Consider the following 18,036-nt stretch of genomic DNA (forward strand, 5'->3'; position numbering starts at 1 on the left):
TTAAGTTTGGGCAAAGAAAGCAATCAATTTGATTATATTTTTGTAAATTCCTACATGAAACAATTGCTGTTTGCTTGTTCACATTTAAATAGTGGCTATAAAATAATGATTAAATTATAATTCCTTTTCATCTAACATGTACATATAGCATTTATTCTGGTGTCCACTATTAAATTACGCAGAGACAGGATCACTTTTTGTAAGTTTCCACTACATAAGCAAATCTTATTTGAGAAAAGATCAGAGCCCATCAATGCAGTACAATGAACAATGGTAACTAAGGTGACTGTTCTATTAAATTAAGAGTAGTGTAGGCAATAAGTCCTTCTCAGGCATTATATTGCGCACTTTCCCACTTATTGTGGAGGAAATGGACTGCACCCACTTGAATGTGGTTATCTTCCAAACTACCTGTGCAAATAAATAAGGTACAACTCAGTTCATTTGTTATATTCCCCTTACAATTCACAATATGCCACATCCAAGATTAACATAAGGTAGTGTGTTCTCCTTGGAATGTAATGCCAGAACAGATATAGTGAATGTTGTTGTGCATGCTACTTTAAGTGAAGATATCAAGTCCATATTATTCTTGAGGGATTTTTTTTTCTAATACAGAAAATGCATTAGACAATGAAAGCAAATAATGGTTTGGCTGCAAGTTCATCTTTTAGGGGCCTTCTTTTCCACACAATTCTAGTAGTGTTGATTGCAATCAACTTTCTTATTTGGCATGAATGAGAAATTAGTTCAGTCTACATTTTAAATCAAGCCAACCAGATTCACTTCAGTCTGGCTTCAGGCCTAGGTATGGTACTGAAACAGCCTTCATCAACCTGACCCATGACCTTTATCAGAAGAAAGGCAGGGAGAGCACTACCCTCTTGATTCTCTTGATATCTCTGTATACTGTATAGGGGGTGCTGAGGTATAAACCACTGAGCCACTTGGGCTTGCTGATCATAAGCTCAACAGTTCAAATCCGCCCAACGGGGTGAGCTCCCATTGCTTTGTCTCAGCTCCTGCCAACCTAGCAGTTCAAAAGCATACCAGCACAAGTAGATAAACAGGTACCGCTGTTGGGAAGGTGAATGGCGTTTCTGTGAGCTCTGGCTTTTGTCACGGTGTTCCGTGCACCAGAAGCGGTTTAGTCATGCTGGCCACATGACCCGGAAAAGCTGTTTTTAGATGAACACTGGCTCCCTCAGCCTGAAAGCGGAGATGAGCGCCACAGTAGAATTTGACTGAACTTAACTGTCCAGGGGTCCTTTACCTTTTACCATTGTTGAGTATGGTACCTTCCTTGAACAACTTTGGGGACTGGGGCCCTGTTTTGCAATAATTTCACTTCTATCTGCAGGGCTGGTGACAGAGATAGCATTGAGGAACTACTACTCTGACCCATGGTATTTCAGGGGTTCATCTTGCCCCCATGCTGTTCAACATCTATATGAAACCACTGGGAGCTGTCATTGGAGTACCATGCCTTCGGTATGGAGATAACATCTAGCTATCTTTCCATGCCATCTGAATCAGGAGAGGTTGTTCATGTGCTGAATCAGGGTCTGGAAAAAGTGATGTGCTGGATAAGGGTCAATGAACTAAAGGGAATCCTGTGAATCAGTTTCAGGAACCAACTTTAGATGGGGTAACCCTCTTCCTGAGAGGTATGCAATCTGGGGACGTTCCAGCTGTTGGTGGAAACACAGGTGATTTGTGGCAAAGTATACTTATGCCCAGCTAAGGGTGTCTCGTCAGCTATAGCCATTTAACCGCTGTGATTTATGCTGATAACTTCCCAGAAATTTTAATGCTATCAGCCAAATTTTAATGCCATCACTCTGGATAAATAATCAGTGTATCCCAAACTTGAGTCTCCAATTATATTTGAACTACAATTCCCATCATCCCTGACCACTGTTCCTGATAGGAGATGTACCGTAGTCCAAAAGCAACTGGAGACCCAAGTTTGAGAAACACTGCTATGCATGCTATTAATAACAATAGGAAGAAGAATCATTTGTGCACCTACCTAGTGCGTACAAAACATGTGGGAGAAAAATGTGAATCAAAACACAGCTATCAATCATATTATGCACCTCCAAATTTAGGGATGCTGCTTTGGTTGAAAAAACACATTTAACACAAAAATGCATGCAATTCTTTTTTCCTGGGGAGCCTGGAAAGCATCCAAAATGCTTTATCTTAGAGGAAGAATGCATAAAAAATGTGCAATTCAAATGCAAAATGTCTGTGCATTATTTTAAAAATCTGTAGAAAACAAAAACAAACCGGGACAGACTTATGACTTAGTGCATGCAAACAAACTTAGCATGGAAATAAGTCTGATTTGTCAATTCCAGCAATTCTTCACTGTTAAAAGTAACATATATCACATTGATAGAAAGTTTAAATAATGGAAGCATGAAAGCGGTGCAAGGCAGAGATCATGAAATAAATATTATGGATACAAATTAGGAAAGGGAGAACAAAATGTTTGGGGCCAGATCAAGAGGCAAAGCATTGCATTTACACAAATATATAAACAAGCCCACAGATAATACCCTCCCTGCCATCAAATTAGCAAATTTTTCCTGACTGTTTTCAATCTCTCCTATTTGCTTATAGGAAGCTTTGTCCATTAACAGAACTAAAATGTTGATATACGTATCAAGAAGCATTTATCTAGATAATGAGTGGCTTTCATCACAGACAATTAACCTAAGAACAGTTGTCTATGTCTTCGGTCATGATGTGCATTCTGGTAAGTGAATATGTGGACTGGGCTTTACAATGTCTGCACCGAGATCAACATACACTCAGTTCAGCAATTCCCACTGTTGGGGGAGGGGGGAGAAAACAGAAATGTGTATGTGTGTAAAAATATATTTAAAAAGGAGAAGTCAGCAATGAGTTGACATTTTGGTGAAGTCTTGTGTCACAACAGAAAGAATTGTGCACATCCAATCATTAATGCTGTATGAATGTCATGTTAAGTATATAAGCTTACTGAGCAAAAAATGCTGCAGACTGGAAGCCTGTTTAAATGCCATATGGTCATGTGGCAAGATCTCTTCATTAATTCTGTTCCAGATAAACTTTAAAGAAACTCATCAGTGTTTCATTTTAACTCATTGCAAACCTATGTCTATGAAGACTCATATTCTATGCATATGAATCCACGGAGGAAAGCACAGTAAAGTGCATCCTTCACACTTTGCCAGAAAAATAGAATAGGCGTTAGAAAACTTATAAAGGGTGTTAATTTATTAGAAGGGGTTCACACCATCAATTTCTTTATGGAACAGATTTATGATGCATGGTTAAACCTATCAATATGCAGCTAAACTAATAGCACCATGCAAAACAATAATTTCTAGACAGTGTTCATCTTGACCTAAATAGCATCTCAATGAGCTTAATATACAACAGCTTGCATAACAACATAATATGCCTTACCTTGCTCCTCACTCCCTTCTTTACAGAGACTAGAACTCTGGCCAAGACTCAGACTGATATCATCAGAAGTCTTTGCAGTGTCTGTATCACCTGCACATCAAGAGAAATAGTGTGTTAAGTTTACAAAGCTGTATCCTGCAAACCTAATAAGAGAATGCGTCTTTGAGGGGCATTATTTCTAGCTGGGATACTTAAGTACTGCACGTGGTATTATTTAAGTAAGTTACAACATTCCATCCTGCCAAAGTACCAAATGAGCACAAAAAAGGTAAAGGGCCCCTGGACAGTTAAATCCAGTCAAAAGCTACTATGGGGTTGCAGTGCTCATCTCGTTTTCAGGCTGAGGGAGCTGGCGTTTATCCATAGAGAGCTTTCCGGGTCATTTGGCAAGCATGACTAAACCGATTCTAGTGCAACAGAGCACCGTGAAGGAAGCCAGAGTGCATGGAAACACTCTTTACCTTCCTGCTGCAGCAGTACCTGTTTATCTACTTGCACTGGCATGCTTTCAAACTGCTAGGTTGGCAGGAACTGGGACAAAGCAATGGGAGCTCACCCCATCATGGGGATTTGAACTGCTGACATTCCGATCAGCAAGCCCAAGAGTCTCAGTGTTTTAGACCACAGCACCACTCGCGTCCCCCCAAGGACCAAAATGAGCATAATACCATTGGTACTCATTCCTCTTGTACTAGTGCAACACTGAATTTTACAGCTCATGAAGCTATGCACACGTTTAAGTGAGAATCACCAGAGAACTTTTGTTATTGGGTGGCATATAAAGGCAGTACAGAAAATACAATAAATAATGCTGTGCAGTGAGGCTCCTACTATGTTGCACAACCACCATCCTGTCCACTATTCCAGTATCAGACCATTTCTGATGCCAACAGCGCTATCTACAAAAAACAGTATACACCCACCATAACCAGTCAAGAGCCCTAGCCCTCTTTCACCAGCAGCTCTCATGAAAATGACACATGATGAAGTGATTGACAACAAATACTAAAGCCAAGGAAAATTTCTTGATTTGAATTCAAACTGCAATTTTTGCCTTGCAGCTCTTGCCTCTCCACAGAACCATCCAATACTCAGAGTTTCTCTAGCCTACCTTCTCACAGCTGGAAAGCAGAGCAGGAAGATTACCAGACTCTTGCCAATTAGTATGCACAACATTATGACACACAGAGAGATAAAATCTATCCAAAGCAGAGAAAAATCTTGCTAAAATGGCTAGGACAACAGAAGAGGGAACCTGGACCATGAGTTAGTAGCAGCTATGTACTTAGGCTGGCAGAAGCACCAATATGTCACAGAATAGGAAGTCTTTCCCAATCTAGAACCCAATGACAAGAAACCCCAGGGGTTGGCCTAGAGAACACACAACCAATGGTCTGCTACCAATCCCTGGCTGCTTATGGGTTCTATGATGCTGGGCAATATAGCCCAAGAGAATGGGCTGTGCATGATTTCAAGATATACTGGGCAGGAAAGTGGCCCATTGGAGGAAGCTAGGAACCTTTCCCTACCAAAACCATTGGGTTATACAGGTCATATCAAATACAGAACAGTATGATCCAATCAAAATGGATAGAGATTGTGCTGATACTGTAAACAATATTTACTCAAAACTGGGAGGTGAGAATTACTACAAAGCATAACATGAAAGCACTGAAGTATTTAGCGGTTAGTTATTTCGCCAAAGGCATGAACACTAGAGAGGAAAGGTAATCAACCAGCTCACTTACTGTAAGCTTAAATGTCACAGAACACACTTATAAAACATCCAGGAATTCGTATATTCACTGACAAACAAATGCTAATTTTCTACTTTATAAAGTCATCTAATCCAAAATATTTTGGCAGAACAGAAAACTTCCATTTGATGTGTGAGATCATATACAAGCAGCAAGTTAGCATAATATTGCAACAACTGACTACAGGAGAAAATGTGAAGTGGAGAAAAATATGGCTCCTGTCAATCTGTTTCATGGGTGGGTGCAGCCATTTTATGTGAACAAGCTGCAATAGCATTCTATTATAACACTTTTTGCTAAGTCTTGGCGATCTTTATAGATAGTCCTACACTATGCATCACTTTCCCATGAATCAACTGTATGTTGATAAATTGAAAAGGCTACTTGATACCAGTTGTGCTTGAAGATTAATTTAATAACTAGGCCTTACCTTTAATGGTAGTTGCAGTTCCACGCCGAGATAAGCCAGATCCAATCTAAAATGAAGCAACAAAGTTTATTTATCTGCCTAAACAATTACGACTGGCAAAGACAAGTTAAACACTCAATTTCTCCCATGTATGCAGCAGGAGTATTGGCACTTGCGAGAATAATAAAGAATAATAAAACCTGAAGAGCTGCAACCACTGGTGCTCCCTGTGCAGATCGCAGTCTCTTCGATCCAGCAGAGGCTTCTGCCAGTGGTATGAGGAGAGAGAGATGACTTTCACCAAGTCCCTCTGCAGTCTTCTGTGCCACCTCCCATGCTGTTCCAAAGGGTTCCCCAAACTCCTGCAGCAGATCTGGGGAATTGGCAAAAGTCACCTTCCCCCCTTTTCTACTGATGGAAGCCTTCACTAGATTCAAGTGGCTTCTATCACTAGATGCAACTCATAGTTGCTTGTTTTCTCTTTCTGAAAAAGCAACTATATTGCTCCTTTTCTAGAAACTGATTCTTCAAGACTTCATAGAATACTTTTTTGTAAAGAGAAAAAAGCAAAGTAATTAATTTGCATGCTAGCAAGGAAACCCTGGTAATTAATGCCACAAAATAACTGCAATACATGAGGACACTTTAGTTTGCTGTTTTAGTGACAGGAGTTAAAACTAGATTCCTTTCCGCAAACACACCTTCCCTGCTACTCACAAAAGCATTTGCGCCTCAGACAACAGCAATAATTAGCTGTGAAAGAGCAAACAGGTTTAAATCTCTTTCCATTCTCACAAATTCATCTTCACAAAGTTTTGTCAACATCTGAAGAATAGGAGTGTATTATGTGTTTCGAGGAGCTACAGCAGCTCAGGATTAAAAACAAAACGTATAAAGGGCAGCAGCAAAAAAAAAAACCAAAAAAAACCTTACTTCACTGCAGGAACAGCTTCAACATGCAACTTAGAAACATTTTAAATTACACAATTTTTGATCAACACAATTTTGAAATAGGTAAGAGTCTTCTAAAACCTGCAAAGCTTAAACCAACAAACTAATAAAGTATGTTTAAAAGACTAGCAAAATGAGATTCTCAGCTGTCCTCAGACAGAGAAGACGGAACTAAAAATAAAGGTAACATCATGTATTGGAGCATATTTCTGCTGAACTTAACTGGAACAAGAACAGTATCCATTATAATGGTATATAAAAAGAAAGCAGTTGTTGCATGATTAATTCTTACCTGGTTATTTAGGTCTAGGCCAGCAAAGGAATTTCGTGAACTACAGCCTACAGGAGGAGTGGCTTCTCGTACAAACTCTGACATCTCGATCCCTCCACCAGGATCACTAAATATGAAATGTTTAAGAAATCTTAAATATTATTCTGGTTGTTCATGACAAATAAGTCAGAAGACACACCTGGGGCAAGTCTCTAGACAGCTGATAATGAGTTCATCTACTAAGCATATAGAACAGGGCTGTGAAACCTTTGATACTCCAGATGCTGTAAGACAACAACTCCAATTTTCACTCCTATCACTGAATATGATGGCTGAGGCTAATAGAGTTGGGAGCCCAACAACACCTTGAGGACTACAGATACAGAAACACCACTACTACAATTAAAGTTTGCAGCAAAGTTTCAAATATGGCTGCAGAGATTTTGCTCAATTCCTTCCAACCGAAATAAACTTAGACAACAGTGGTTGTCTATATTTAGGATGTAAATCAGAATAACAGATTAGAAGACCTTTCTAACTACGTTCAAGGGGACCAAACTTGCAGAAAATTGCAGTCAAACATAACTATGCATGAGTGCTAGTTTGTGCATGAAGGGGTTAAGACCACAGAACTGGATTGCTAGACTCAGTCAGGCCACACCCCTCACCAGAACTAAGCTGTTTAAGCCTTAGGTCACGACAAAGGGGGGAGTATCCATCACATGGACTTAAGTTTCCTTACCTAGGTCCATTACTGTCCTTTCTTCTGGCAGAAGAGTTCCCTTGATCTGTTTTTGCACCTCTATCCATACGCTCACTGGCATTCTTCTCCACAATCTCACCTTCATCAAGTGCCCTGTGCAGACGGTAGTTTACCATCTTCAGAACAATGAATAGAGCGGCTATCACAGGACAGTAGATTGCTACTATCACCATGGAAGAAGGAAGAGCCTTTCAAAAGAGACAAAAATAAATGAAGTCATTAAGGATGCAAGCAGAAAAGTCACCTATCACCAAGATCTTGAAGTTTGTATATGGCAATCTGCATATACCTTCTATAAATATCATTTTTATACTGCATTCTATGCAATATTGTCCAAAACAGGTCTTATTGTTATACATATTAGGGTCATGGGGAAGAATCCTGAATCATATTCACATATTTAGCAACACACAAGTTCATTAATGTTAGCAAGTAACACTCAATTGAGTAAATGTATTCAACTGAAAAAACAGCCCTCTTTGGGTGGTAGGCTAAAAGTTAAGTAAACATGTGAGGGGGTTATCATTGTTCTTGACACTGTTTGTGAAGAGTCATTTTCTGAAGCAGGAAGTCCTCTCTGTGTATTTTAAAATAGATACCTCTTATTCAAAGTGGCTGAAGAGCACATCTTTATTTGAAACAACACAGGGACAAAAGCGATGAGATCTCTTGCAATTTTCAATAAGAGGATTAATATTTCTTAGGTTTAGCTCTGGGTTACAATATTTTTCAATATCAAATCTTGCATTTATTATTATTATTATCACCATCATCAATTTATTAATCATCTTCTGTACAATCATCCAATGTGATGTACAAGAAAAAGTAGCCAAAAAAAGTTTGAAAACCATTTAAATAAACCCAAGTCCCCATATATATTTAAAACAAAACAAGTAGGTATCCATAGCCTATACCCATTTATACAGCCGTGAAAGCCTGTCAAAATAAAAATGTTGTCAACTGTTTCCAGAAAGAGCTGATAGTCAGCACCTGTTACTGTACTTCTCAACAGGAACTCTGTTCCAAAGTACACGGGCAGCCACACTAAAAGTCCTGCTGTGAGTTATTGTGGATCAGGCTTTTGAGATCTTTGAAACTTGCAGGAGAAACTTAGCCATAATAATCTACTGGACATATAAGGAATAAGGTGGTCTTATCCAAGAGACTTTTTTTTAAAAGCGCCCATTTCTAGGTCACAAAATACACACACAAAATAACATAAGCAACAGTGCCAGAAATAGTCTCACCTGAAGACTTAAATAGCTTCCTACATGAAACAAGGCTTTTGCTGTACAGTTCCATAATCAACCCCCAGGCTCATTCCTCCTTCCCCCGCCCTCATATTGCTTTCATTACTCTCAATAAAGAATTTAGATTTCGCTATATAAAGAATTCCTAGCCTCTGTTTAGGTTTACAAAGTTTTTTCCCCCACTTCTGAGGCAGAAAGGATTAGTCACAGACACACCAATCCATTTTAGCTATAATGCATCCTTTGTTAAATGTTACCCTGAGAGAAAGGGAAGGAAGTTATGGTACTAAGGTTGCATGTAATGGAACCACTGACATACTTTTGCTTCCACCTGTAGGACCTGGAGCAGAAATTCTGCAGGCCTCTCATGAATTGCTTTACGTGGTTTCTTTTTCCCTTTTAAAACAACAAACCCCTTAGTAATGATCATTGGCTCAGGTGACTAGTAGATGGCAAAGCAAAATAGTAAAATAACCCTTGGATCCCCTAAGTACAGTGACCTCGGAAAGTAATGATTAATTTTAGACAAATAATAAGAAAAGCAAAAAGAATCACCCACATTAACACAGGCAACTCAAAAGTCAGCTACCCTTACCTGCAAGACAGCAGAGGTTTATTATATATTGCAAAATGAAATTTTAAAAATTATACTAAAAAAAATCCACTTGCAATTTTGCACAAGATTATACAGGGAGGGTATGATTCTTCATCAAAATTCCCTTAATTATCATTCTATCAAATGTGTGTTTTCATTATCATTATCATCCCAACTGATAATATCCTCTTCCAACTCCATTTTTTCTAATGAACAAATGATTATGAAGAGATCAGAAACTGTAGACCCTGAGCAAGCCATCTCTTTTCAGCAGCTTAATGCATACGAAAGCTGTCAGAAGGCTACACTAATTAAAACCTTTTTTTCCTGACAAGATGTAAATGATTTTTACTCATTCAAATATAGCTGTAAGCAGGTACCAAGGCAACCACCCCTAAGTTGATAGCAATTATAAGAACACTACAGTGGTACCTCAGGTTGCGGACACGATCCATTCTGGGGTGCCGTTCGCACCCCAAAAAGTCCGCATCCTGAGTGGCGATATCGCACTTCTACGCATGCGCAGACCACGCGGAGTGCTTCTGCATATGCGGGGAAACCCAGAAGTAAACACTTCCGGGTTTGCCGCGTTCGCAACCCACAAAAACGCAACCTGCAATGGACGTAACCAGAGGTATGACTGTACAGTGGTGCCCCGCTAGACGAATGCCTCGCTAGATGAAAAACTCGCTAGACGAAGGCATTCGTCTAGTGGAAGGCTGCCCCGCAAGACGAAAAAGTCTATGGGGCTGCCTCGCAAGACGGGGAAAAAAATTTTTTAGCACGAAAACCTCCACGCTCCATTGCCACTTCGCTAGACAAAAAATTCGCTCTACGAAAAAACTCGTAGAACGAATTATTTTCGGCTAGTGGGGCACCACTGTATACGGTTTCTAACAATGCATTATTCCCAATTTAAACAGTATTAGACAGTACGTGCACATATATATAATGTGTCATGTCATCAGTATTTTTTCAAGGTATTACAAGGCAACACAAGGGAAATATGTGCCACTTTATTTACCCAGTACTTTCTTATGCCACAATGTATATACCCTGCCAGATTCACTCCAGCAATGTCCTCTAGCTCAGTGTTTTTCAACCTTTTTGGGCAAGGGCACACTTGTTTTATGAAAAAAATCACGAGGCACACCACCATTAGAAAATGTTAAAAAATTTAACTCTGTTCCTATATTGACTATATATAAAGTAATTCTCTTGAATAGGAATCAAATAAACACAATTTTTCCCACGGCACACCAGGCAACATCTCGCGGCACACTAGTGTGCCGCGGAACAGTGGTTGAAAAACACTGCTCTAGCTATTACTACACAGATCCAGCCTCTTTTATCAAGCTCTTGGTGTACATTCCTCACAGTTCTGTGAGTCTAGATACCCAATTAATTTTCCGTTTTCTTCAACTATCCAGCTTGCTACATACATCAAATCCATTCAACTCTAAAGGTCATCCGTTTCAACCATTCATTCATGATTCAAAAGCCCTCAGACTCCAATATGACTCCAAGATCATAGCTACATAAAGAAAAAATGCGCTAGAATCAAGGATTCCATGGTCTCAACTGGGAACCCCAGCACCTGAGACTTCACATAATACTGTAAGCCTCTTGTGACAGCATGCTCAGGTGCTAGAAACTCCTTCCAACACAGAAATGAGCAGGATGCAACACTGTTTCTGTAATGGGCAGAGTATGAAGCCTCTACAGACACTAGAAGTCTGGGCTTCTGTCCACAACCTAATACCTATCCCTGGCAACTGACCACAGATTCTTTGACCAAGCTTGATTTTAGATATGGAAGCTGCACGGCCCAGCCCTGGCCCAGCCCCATACTATCTTGGAAGCACAGAGAATGTGGGAAGTATATTTTAGGAAGCCTTATAAAAGGGAAATGAGTTGGCATAGAGACCATTTGGCAAGAAAATATGCATTAGAGGAAAGTGGGCTTCTGAATTGCTCCGGTTAAAAATAGAATTTGCACTCTCCATTTATATAGAGTTGAATATAATGAAAAGGTTATTTACAGGAGTGTTTGATGAATGGTTCACAATGGATATTTTATATAATGCATTTAACTGATAGTCTCAACCACAGTTTTACTCAGTACAATTACTTTTTATTCTTTTATCTTTTCCTTCAAAATATTTGACTCCCTTACATATAAACAAGGGGACCCAGGTGGCGCTGTGGGTTAAACCACAGAGTCTAGGGCTTGCTGATCAGAAGGTCGGCGGTTCGAATCCCTGCAACGGGGTGAGCTCCCGTTGCTCGGACCCAGCTCCTGCCCACCTAGCAGTTCGAAAGCACGTCAAAGTGCAAGTAGATAAATAGGGACCGCTCCGGCGGGAAGGTAAACGGCGTTTCCGTGCGCTGCTCTGGTTCGCCAGAAGCGGCTTTGTCATGCTGGCCACATGACCCGGAAGCTGTCTGCGGACAAACGCCGGCTCCCTCAGCCTATAGAGCGAGATGAGCGCCGCAACCCCAGAGTCGGACACGACTGGACCTGATGGTCAGGGGTCCCTTTACCTTTACCTTTACCTTACATATAAACAACTGATTGTCTAGATGTAGCCTGAACTTACTGTTTTGCTATAACCAGGCCTTTGGCTGATTAAATATTGTATGGCCTCTTAAATGTGTTTGGGGGAGGGGATCATTAGTTTGTTTTTGTTTTTTATTATGTATTTTGTGTTCTCATTTTGATTATTATTATTTTTGTTGTTGTTATGAACCACCCTACGATCTTCTGAAGAAAGGCAGTACTGTATAAAAATTTAACAACAACATATTGGGGGGGCATTACTGGAGCAGTACCTTTTTCCCATATCAACATACTCATACTCTAAATTCATCTGCTGGGGCTCTTCTCCATTTACCTCTTCCACCAGAGAAACAAAAATCATTTACAAGGGAGGGGGCCTTTCTTGGCATGGCATCCCAGTAATGGAATGCCCTACTCAAACAGGTCTACTTGGATCCGACAGTGCTATCATCAATTAACCATTTTTCAAAAAAAAAAAAGATGGGGGAGAAAGCTCTAGAGATTAGCGTATCAGCCAAATATTTTATCTGTTACTTGCTTATGCATGTATTATAATGGTTTCATACTGTATACCTTCCTGAAATATAAAATATACTTGTTTTAAATAAAGTTTGCTGTTTAAATAAAGGTAGCTAAGTGTTATGAAACTTCAAAATTCACATTAATCTGAAAAAGTACTTCTCTAGCCCAATTAACAAATGTGTACAAATCAGAAATCTTGAAATCAACAGCAGGTTAAAGGGGTTTTTTTTGTTACACACACAACAAATATAGCAATAAATAAAACTGTAAGAAAACATAACCAATTAAACATTCCAGTGGCAATGAAAGTTAAATAATAAGTGGGTGGAACAGAAGAGAAGATCAAGCTATCATAAGTGAACATGTTTAAGAAATTTTAATATAATGATTGCCTCATTTTATCTTTGTATTTTATAAGTTTCTGAAGAGAAGTGACTGGATAAGCTTCCAGCCACATTAAACACTGGAACAATTCATCTCGCTCAACAAAGCAGCCCAATTAGGCTTTATTGCAGACCTATTCTAGGCTACACATCTGGACCATTATGACCTACTGCAGTGTTATAGCCAAATGTAAGGTATCATTACAAAAACTTTTCAGATCCTGTAGAGTTACAAAAGGACATAGAATTCAAGAGACCTAGCAGTCATTTCTGTGTTTAAAATGAGCTATATTCTTGAATTTTAAAAGATCAGTAAAAACTATTGAATGTCTGTATATAAAAAGTTCAAGCACATACTGGTGCATCAAATAAATCTTTATATCAATAACAAACCCCTTAAAGAGTTCTGAGCCACTATTAAACATTGCTGTTTCTCCACCAAGGTCATATCTGCACATTTATAATTACATTTACCTTTGCTACACAGTAAGCAGCTTCCCCCTTTTCCTGCTCTGAGTTAGGGAAGGGTGATGATGGGCTTATTTTTCAACAGCAGCACTTCAGTTGTACTGCCCAGCAACAGCCAAGATCATAGGTCAAGCTCTCTTTTCTACAAGGGGAATTCCTCAACCACTGCTCAGTGACAGTGGTCCAAATCAGAAGAGGGAAGGAGGGAGGAACCTGACAGCCATAACTGGTGGCTTGGTTAGCAATGCCAGTCAAAAACTGCAGATCACTGCCTTGAATATTTATTCAGTATAGGTGTACAATGGTACCTCCAGTTGCGGACAGGATCCGTTCTGGAGGTCCGATTGGATCCCGAGGTTTCCGCAACCTGAGGACTGCTTCTGCGCATGCACGTGCAGTGGTAGACCACTTCTGCGCATGCACGTACAGCAAAACCCGGCAATATGCTTCCGGGTTTGCCGCTTTCGCGTCCCGAAGTTTACATAACCAGAGGGTTACGTAACCGAAGGTACTACTGTACAATATATGAGAATAGAAGCACACAAATTACTGTTAGGTACCTTCAAATTTACAGGCTAGGAAGCCTAGAAATGAGTCAGACAATTCAGGAGATTCATGCAAGGTATGAAGAGAATTATTATTATTATTTAGGACCCAGGTGGGCCTGATCCGGCCCGGCGACCGTAGTTTGCCAACCCCTGGTTTAGAGTTCCAGTTGCATCACTCCAAAAAGGATACTGTTGACACACCTGTAAGTGAAGCTTAAAGGCACTTCCATACAAGTTACTCGTAAGCTTTGAACATGCCATGCAAATCAGTTATTTGATAAACAAGATTGCTCTGGCAAATCTATTATTAATAGATGAATGTTCTGTATTGAGATTTCACCAACAGCCATCAATCTCTCATTCAGAAAGAGCACCTTGACTTAAAACTTCATTTTGAAATGTTTAACTAATAATTCAACCTCTTTACCACACCAGTAATTTAATGCTCTGATTTCTAGACTCTGTAGCATATTAACCCTTTCCCTCACTTAGGAGGACTGCCCCCTTGTAAATTACTGAAACATCTTCACCTTGCCAGACTGGATCAAGCTTGAGCGCTCCCCACCCTAAAGCACCATGGTGATGAAAACAACACTGCAATACCCAACTGCCTCAACACCCCCAGAGATATATGCAGCAACTCCTTTAATTATGCAAATCAACACAATAAAGGTTCCTCAGAGTGCTCATAAGTTGTCAAACCGAAGTTGCCATGGATTTTTTTTTAAGCCCATGTATGTCATTGCCAGGATGCTTAAAGGTAAAGGGACCCCTGACCATTACGTCCAGTCACGAACGACTCTGGGGTTGCGGCGCTCATCTCGCTTTACTGACCGAGGGAGCCGGCGTACAGCTTCTGGGTCATGTGGCCAGCATGACTAAGCCGCTTCGGGTGAACCAGAGCAGCGCACGGAAACGCCATTTACCTTCCCGCTGGGGCAGTACCTATTTATCTACTTGCATTTTGACGTGCTTTTGAACTGCTAGGTTGGCAGGAACAGGGACTGAGCAACAGGAGCTCACTCCGTCGCGGGGATTCAAACCGCCAACCTTCTGATCAGCAAGCACCAGGCTCTGTGGTTACTACAGCGCCAACCACGTCCCACCAGGATGCTTAGGAATCCAAAATATTTATTCAGCCCAGAGCCTAAGAACTGAATGTTTGATTTCTGTTTTTTTATTATTATTTTTGAGGCACTGTATATCATCTTTGTCCATGGGTCACAAAGAGTCGGACACGACTAAACAACTAAACAACAACATATCAGAGACCCCTTAGAGTTTACCTTCGAGAAAAAGTGTTTGTCATACACCTGACAAGAGGGGTGTAGACCCAGTTTAATACTCATCAGCACCTGATTAGAGATGGGTTTTATACAGATCAACAGTGGCCCATGACAGTATCAAATTCAACATATATGTGAAAAGAAAATTGTCTAAACATTTGACATAGTAACACAGTTACATAGTTTCTTCTTTGAAGAAAAAGAAATTTTTCAAAGATGAGGGAGTTAGTTGAAAGGGGAGAGAAAGGAAAAGTTGCTGGAGCCTGAATTGGTTATGGCTACTCAAGTGAGATAACAACAACAACAACAACAACAACAACAACAACAACAACATTTTTTATTTGTATACCGCCTTTCTATCTTACGATACTCAAGGCGGTTTACAAGCACAAGAAACAAAAAATGTACATCTTATAGCAATCTAATGCAATACAAAAACGTGATAATAAAACAAAACTTTAAAATAAGCAACCTACATCAAAAAGTAACATTCAACAATTATTAGAGTAATATAAAATAATATATCTTTGGGTCAAGAGTGAACAGTTCACTAAAGACATCAGCTAAATATGCTGAGGAGGTAAAAAGGCAAACATTGTACAGTACTAGGAGCACAACTGGAAATAAAGCTGCTACTATCTTCACACAGTGACATAAATGTATGGCAGCACCAAACTGGGAACAAAGTGCACAATTCAGGTTGCCAATCTATGGGACGTTACAGATGAAATATTTGTGGGTATTTAGTTCTAAGAAATATGAGCTAGGGAAAATGTGTTACATGTTTATAAAATTATGTGCTGGTGTGGAAAGATTTAAAAGACTCTCCCTCTGTCAATATATTTGTTCCAGTTACAGGTAGGTAGCCGTGTTGGTCTGCCATAGTCAAAACAAAATAAAATAAAAAAATTCCTTCCAGTAGCACCTTAGAGACCAACTAAGTTTGTTCTTGGTATGAGCTTTCGTGTGCATGCACACTTCTTCAGATACACTGAAATGGAAGTCACCAGACCCTTAAATATAGTGAGGGAGTGGGGAGGGGTATTATTTGTTGTTAGTTATATTTGTTGTTAGTTATTCCTTAGCCAAGTTTAATTCCAAATCATCAATAAAACTCAAGAAAGCACAAGAAAGAAAAAACATTATAAGAACACAAACAGCAATCCAACATCAGAAGCAACAATAAAATCAATTTCCAGAGGGATCGTTGTATTAATATTTTGCCACAAACATGGAACCCTAAAGGTTTACCAATTATCAATTTATTATATATAAAATAAAATTGGTATCGACGCTCAGATAAAAAGCTTTATTCAAATAATTTCAAAGCAAACAAAGCAAGTGCCCTGCAAGTATCTCTGGGAAGTTATTCCATAGTCAGACCAGGCCTTCTCCTTGGTCACCACCCATCAAACCTCCAAAGGGGGGAAGGAAACCTTTAAAGCGGTCCCTGATGAACTGCAGGTTTCACATGAGAAAAAGATGGTCCTTTAAATACCTGGGTACCAAGCTGCATATAGGGCTTTCCAGGGAACAATGGCAACTCTTACTACTACAATACAATCGCCTCTTACACACATTTAATGTGATTTCAACCTTACATGGTTGAAGGCCAGTTGTTTGGAATCACACATATTAAATGCATGGAATGCAAAGAGTTTCAAAGCTCTTTTTGCTCAAGTTTTGCCTTGCTTACTGCGCTCTGAGATGCTCTTGTGAGGCATGTCTCCTTTGCTTGGGGGTGGGGGGCAAGGCCCAATCGCTGCACTGGCTCCAGAAAGGTAATGATGTTCACACAGGGATGGTTTGAGTACTGTATAAGCGTTTTTGCATATACAAACCATCCCCAGATCATAACCCCATGCAATATACATTCATACTGTACTTTTACTGTTATTTTATTTGGACCACACTTTTCTATCAGAAACACCTAGCAATTTGAATTATACACCAAAAACAAACATAAAGCTTTTTTCTTTTTTTCTTTTTTACTAGTGCTGGACTGAATATCCCTTTCAAAACTGGAAGGAATAGTTGGCAATTTAGGGTGAATTTTTAATCTTATGATGTTACCCTGAAATCAGCCTTCCCCAGCCTGGTGTCCTCCAGACTACAACTCCCATCAGCCCTGATCACTGACCACGCTGGCTGGGGTCCAAAACACCTGGCTGGGGAAGTCTGCCTTAAATACACCAAGATATCTCTCTTCTCACTTTAATAAAAGCCTTGCTGTTGCTTCAAGCAGTGGTGCAGCTGCTCCAGCCACGTTCCTAGAACAGAATGCCCTTGGGAATGACCCCATGTCATAACGTAGCATCATTCCCAGGGACATTCTTGAGGGGGAAAGATGGCTGTCCCCAAAAGACTCTTATTTTCGTTTGCCACTTCAGCCATTTAAACCTGCAAATTAAGTTCTGCATTAATAAAGATCCTCTACTTTCCCTACACATTTTTATTCTTTCCCAGTTTTACACCACAATTTCCTCTCATGCCCTGCCAACTCCCTTCCTCTGTCTGCATCCAAATTTAAAGTATTGTAAACTGAATTCTCTGTGTGTGTGTGTGTGTGTTTACATCATTATGTCTGTGTAGCCTGGGAACAAGTCAACAGCTGATGTGAAATGGACAATGGGGGAGGGAAAAGGCAACCAGCATTTCTAAACATAACACATTTGTGTGTGCTAAATATCAGAGTTATTTATTAGGCTTTTTATAAGACAGTTTAGAGAAGCTTTAACGTGCCCATTAAGGGTCTGAGCATTTCTTTCTGTGGCAGAACTCAAAGCAAATCTTATGTTAGCATAACAGAGATCT

At 39.8% G+C, this 18,036-nt stretch overlaps 1 protein-coding gene across 1 annotated transcript in view; it reads right to left on the minus strand.

Moving 5' to 3' along the window:
* PCNX1 (pecanex 1) overlaps nt 1-18,036 on the minus strand; it is a 78,759-nt gene that overhangs the window by 55,525 nt on the left and 5,198 nt on the right. The window contains 4 exon segments of the mRNA XM_033146579.1: nt 3,460-3,549; nt 5,647-5,692; nt 6,869-6,974; nt 7,590-7,798. Coding sequence (XP_033002470.1) covers nt 3,460-3,549; nt 5,647-5,692; nt 6,869-6,974; nt 7,590-7,798 — 451 coding nt within the window.

Source organism: Lacerta agilis, chromosome 1, assembly GCF_009819535.1.
Source record: "Lacerta agilis isolate rLacAgi1 chromosome 1, rLacAgi1.pri, whole genome shotgun sequence".
NCBI classification, from domain to species: domain Eukaryota; kingdom Metazoa; phylum Chordata; class Lepidosauria; order Squamata; family Lacertidae; genus Lacerta; species Lacerta agilis.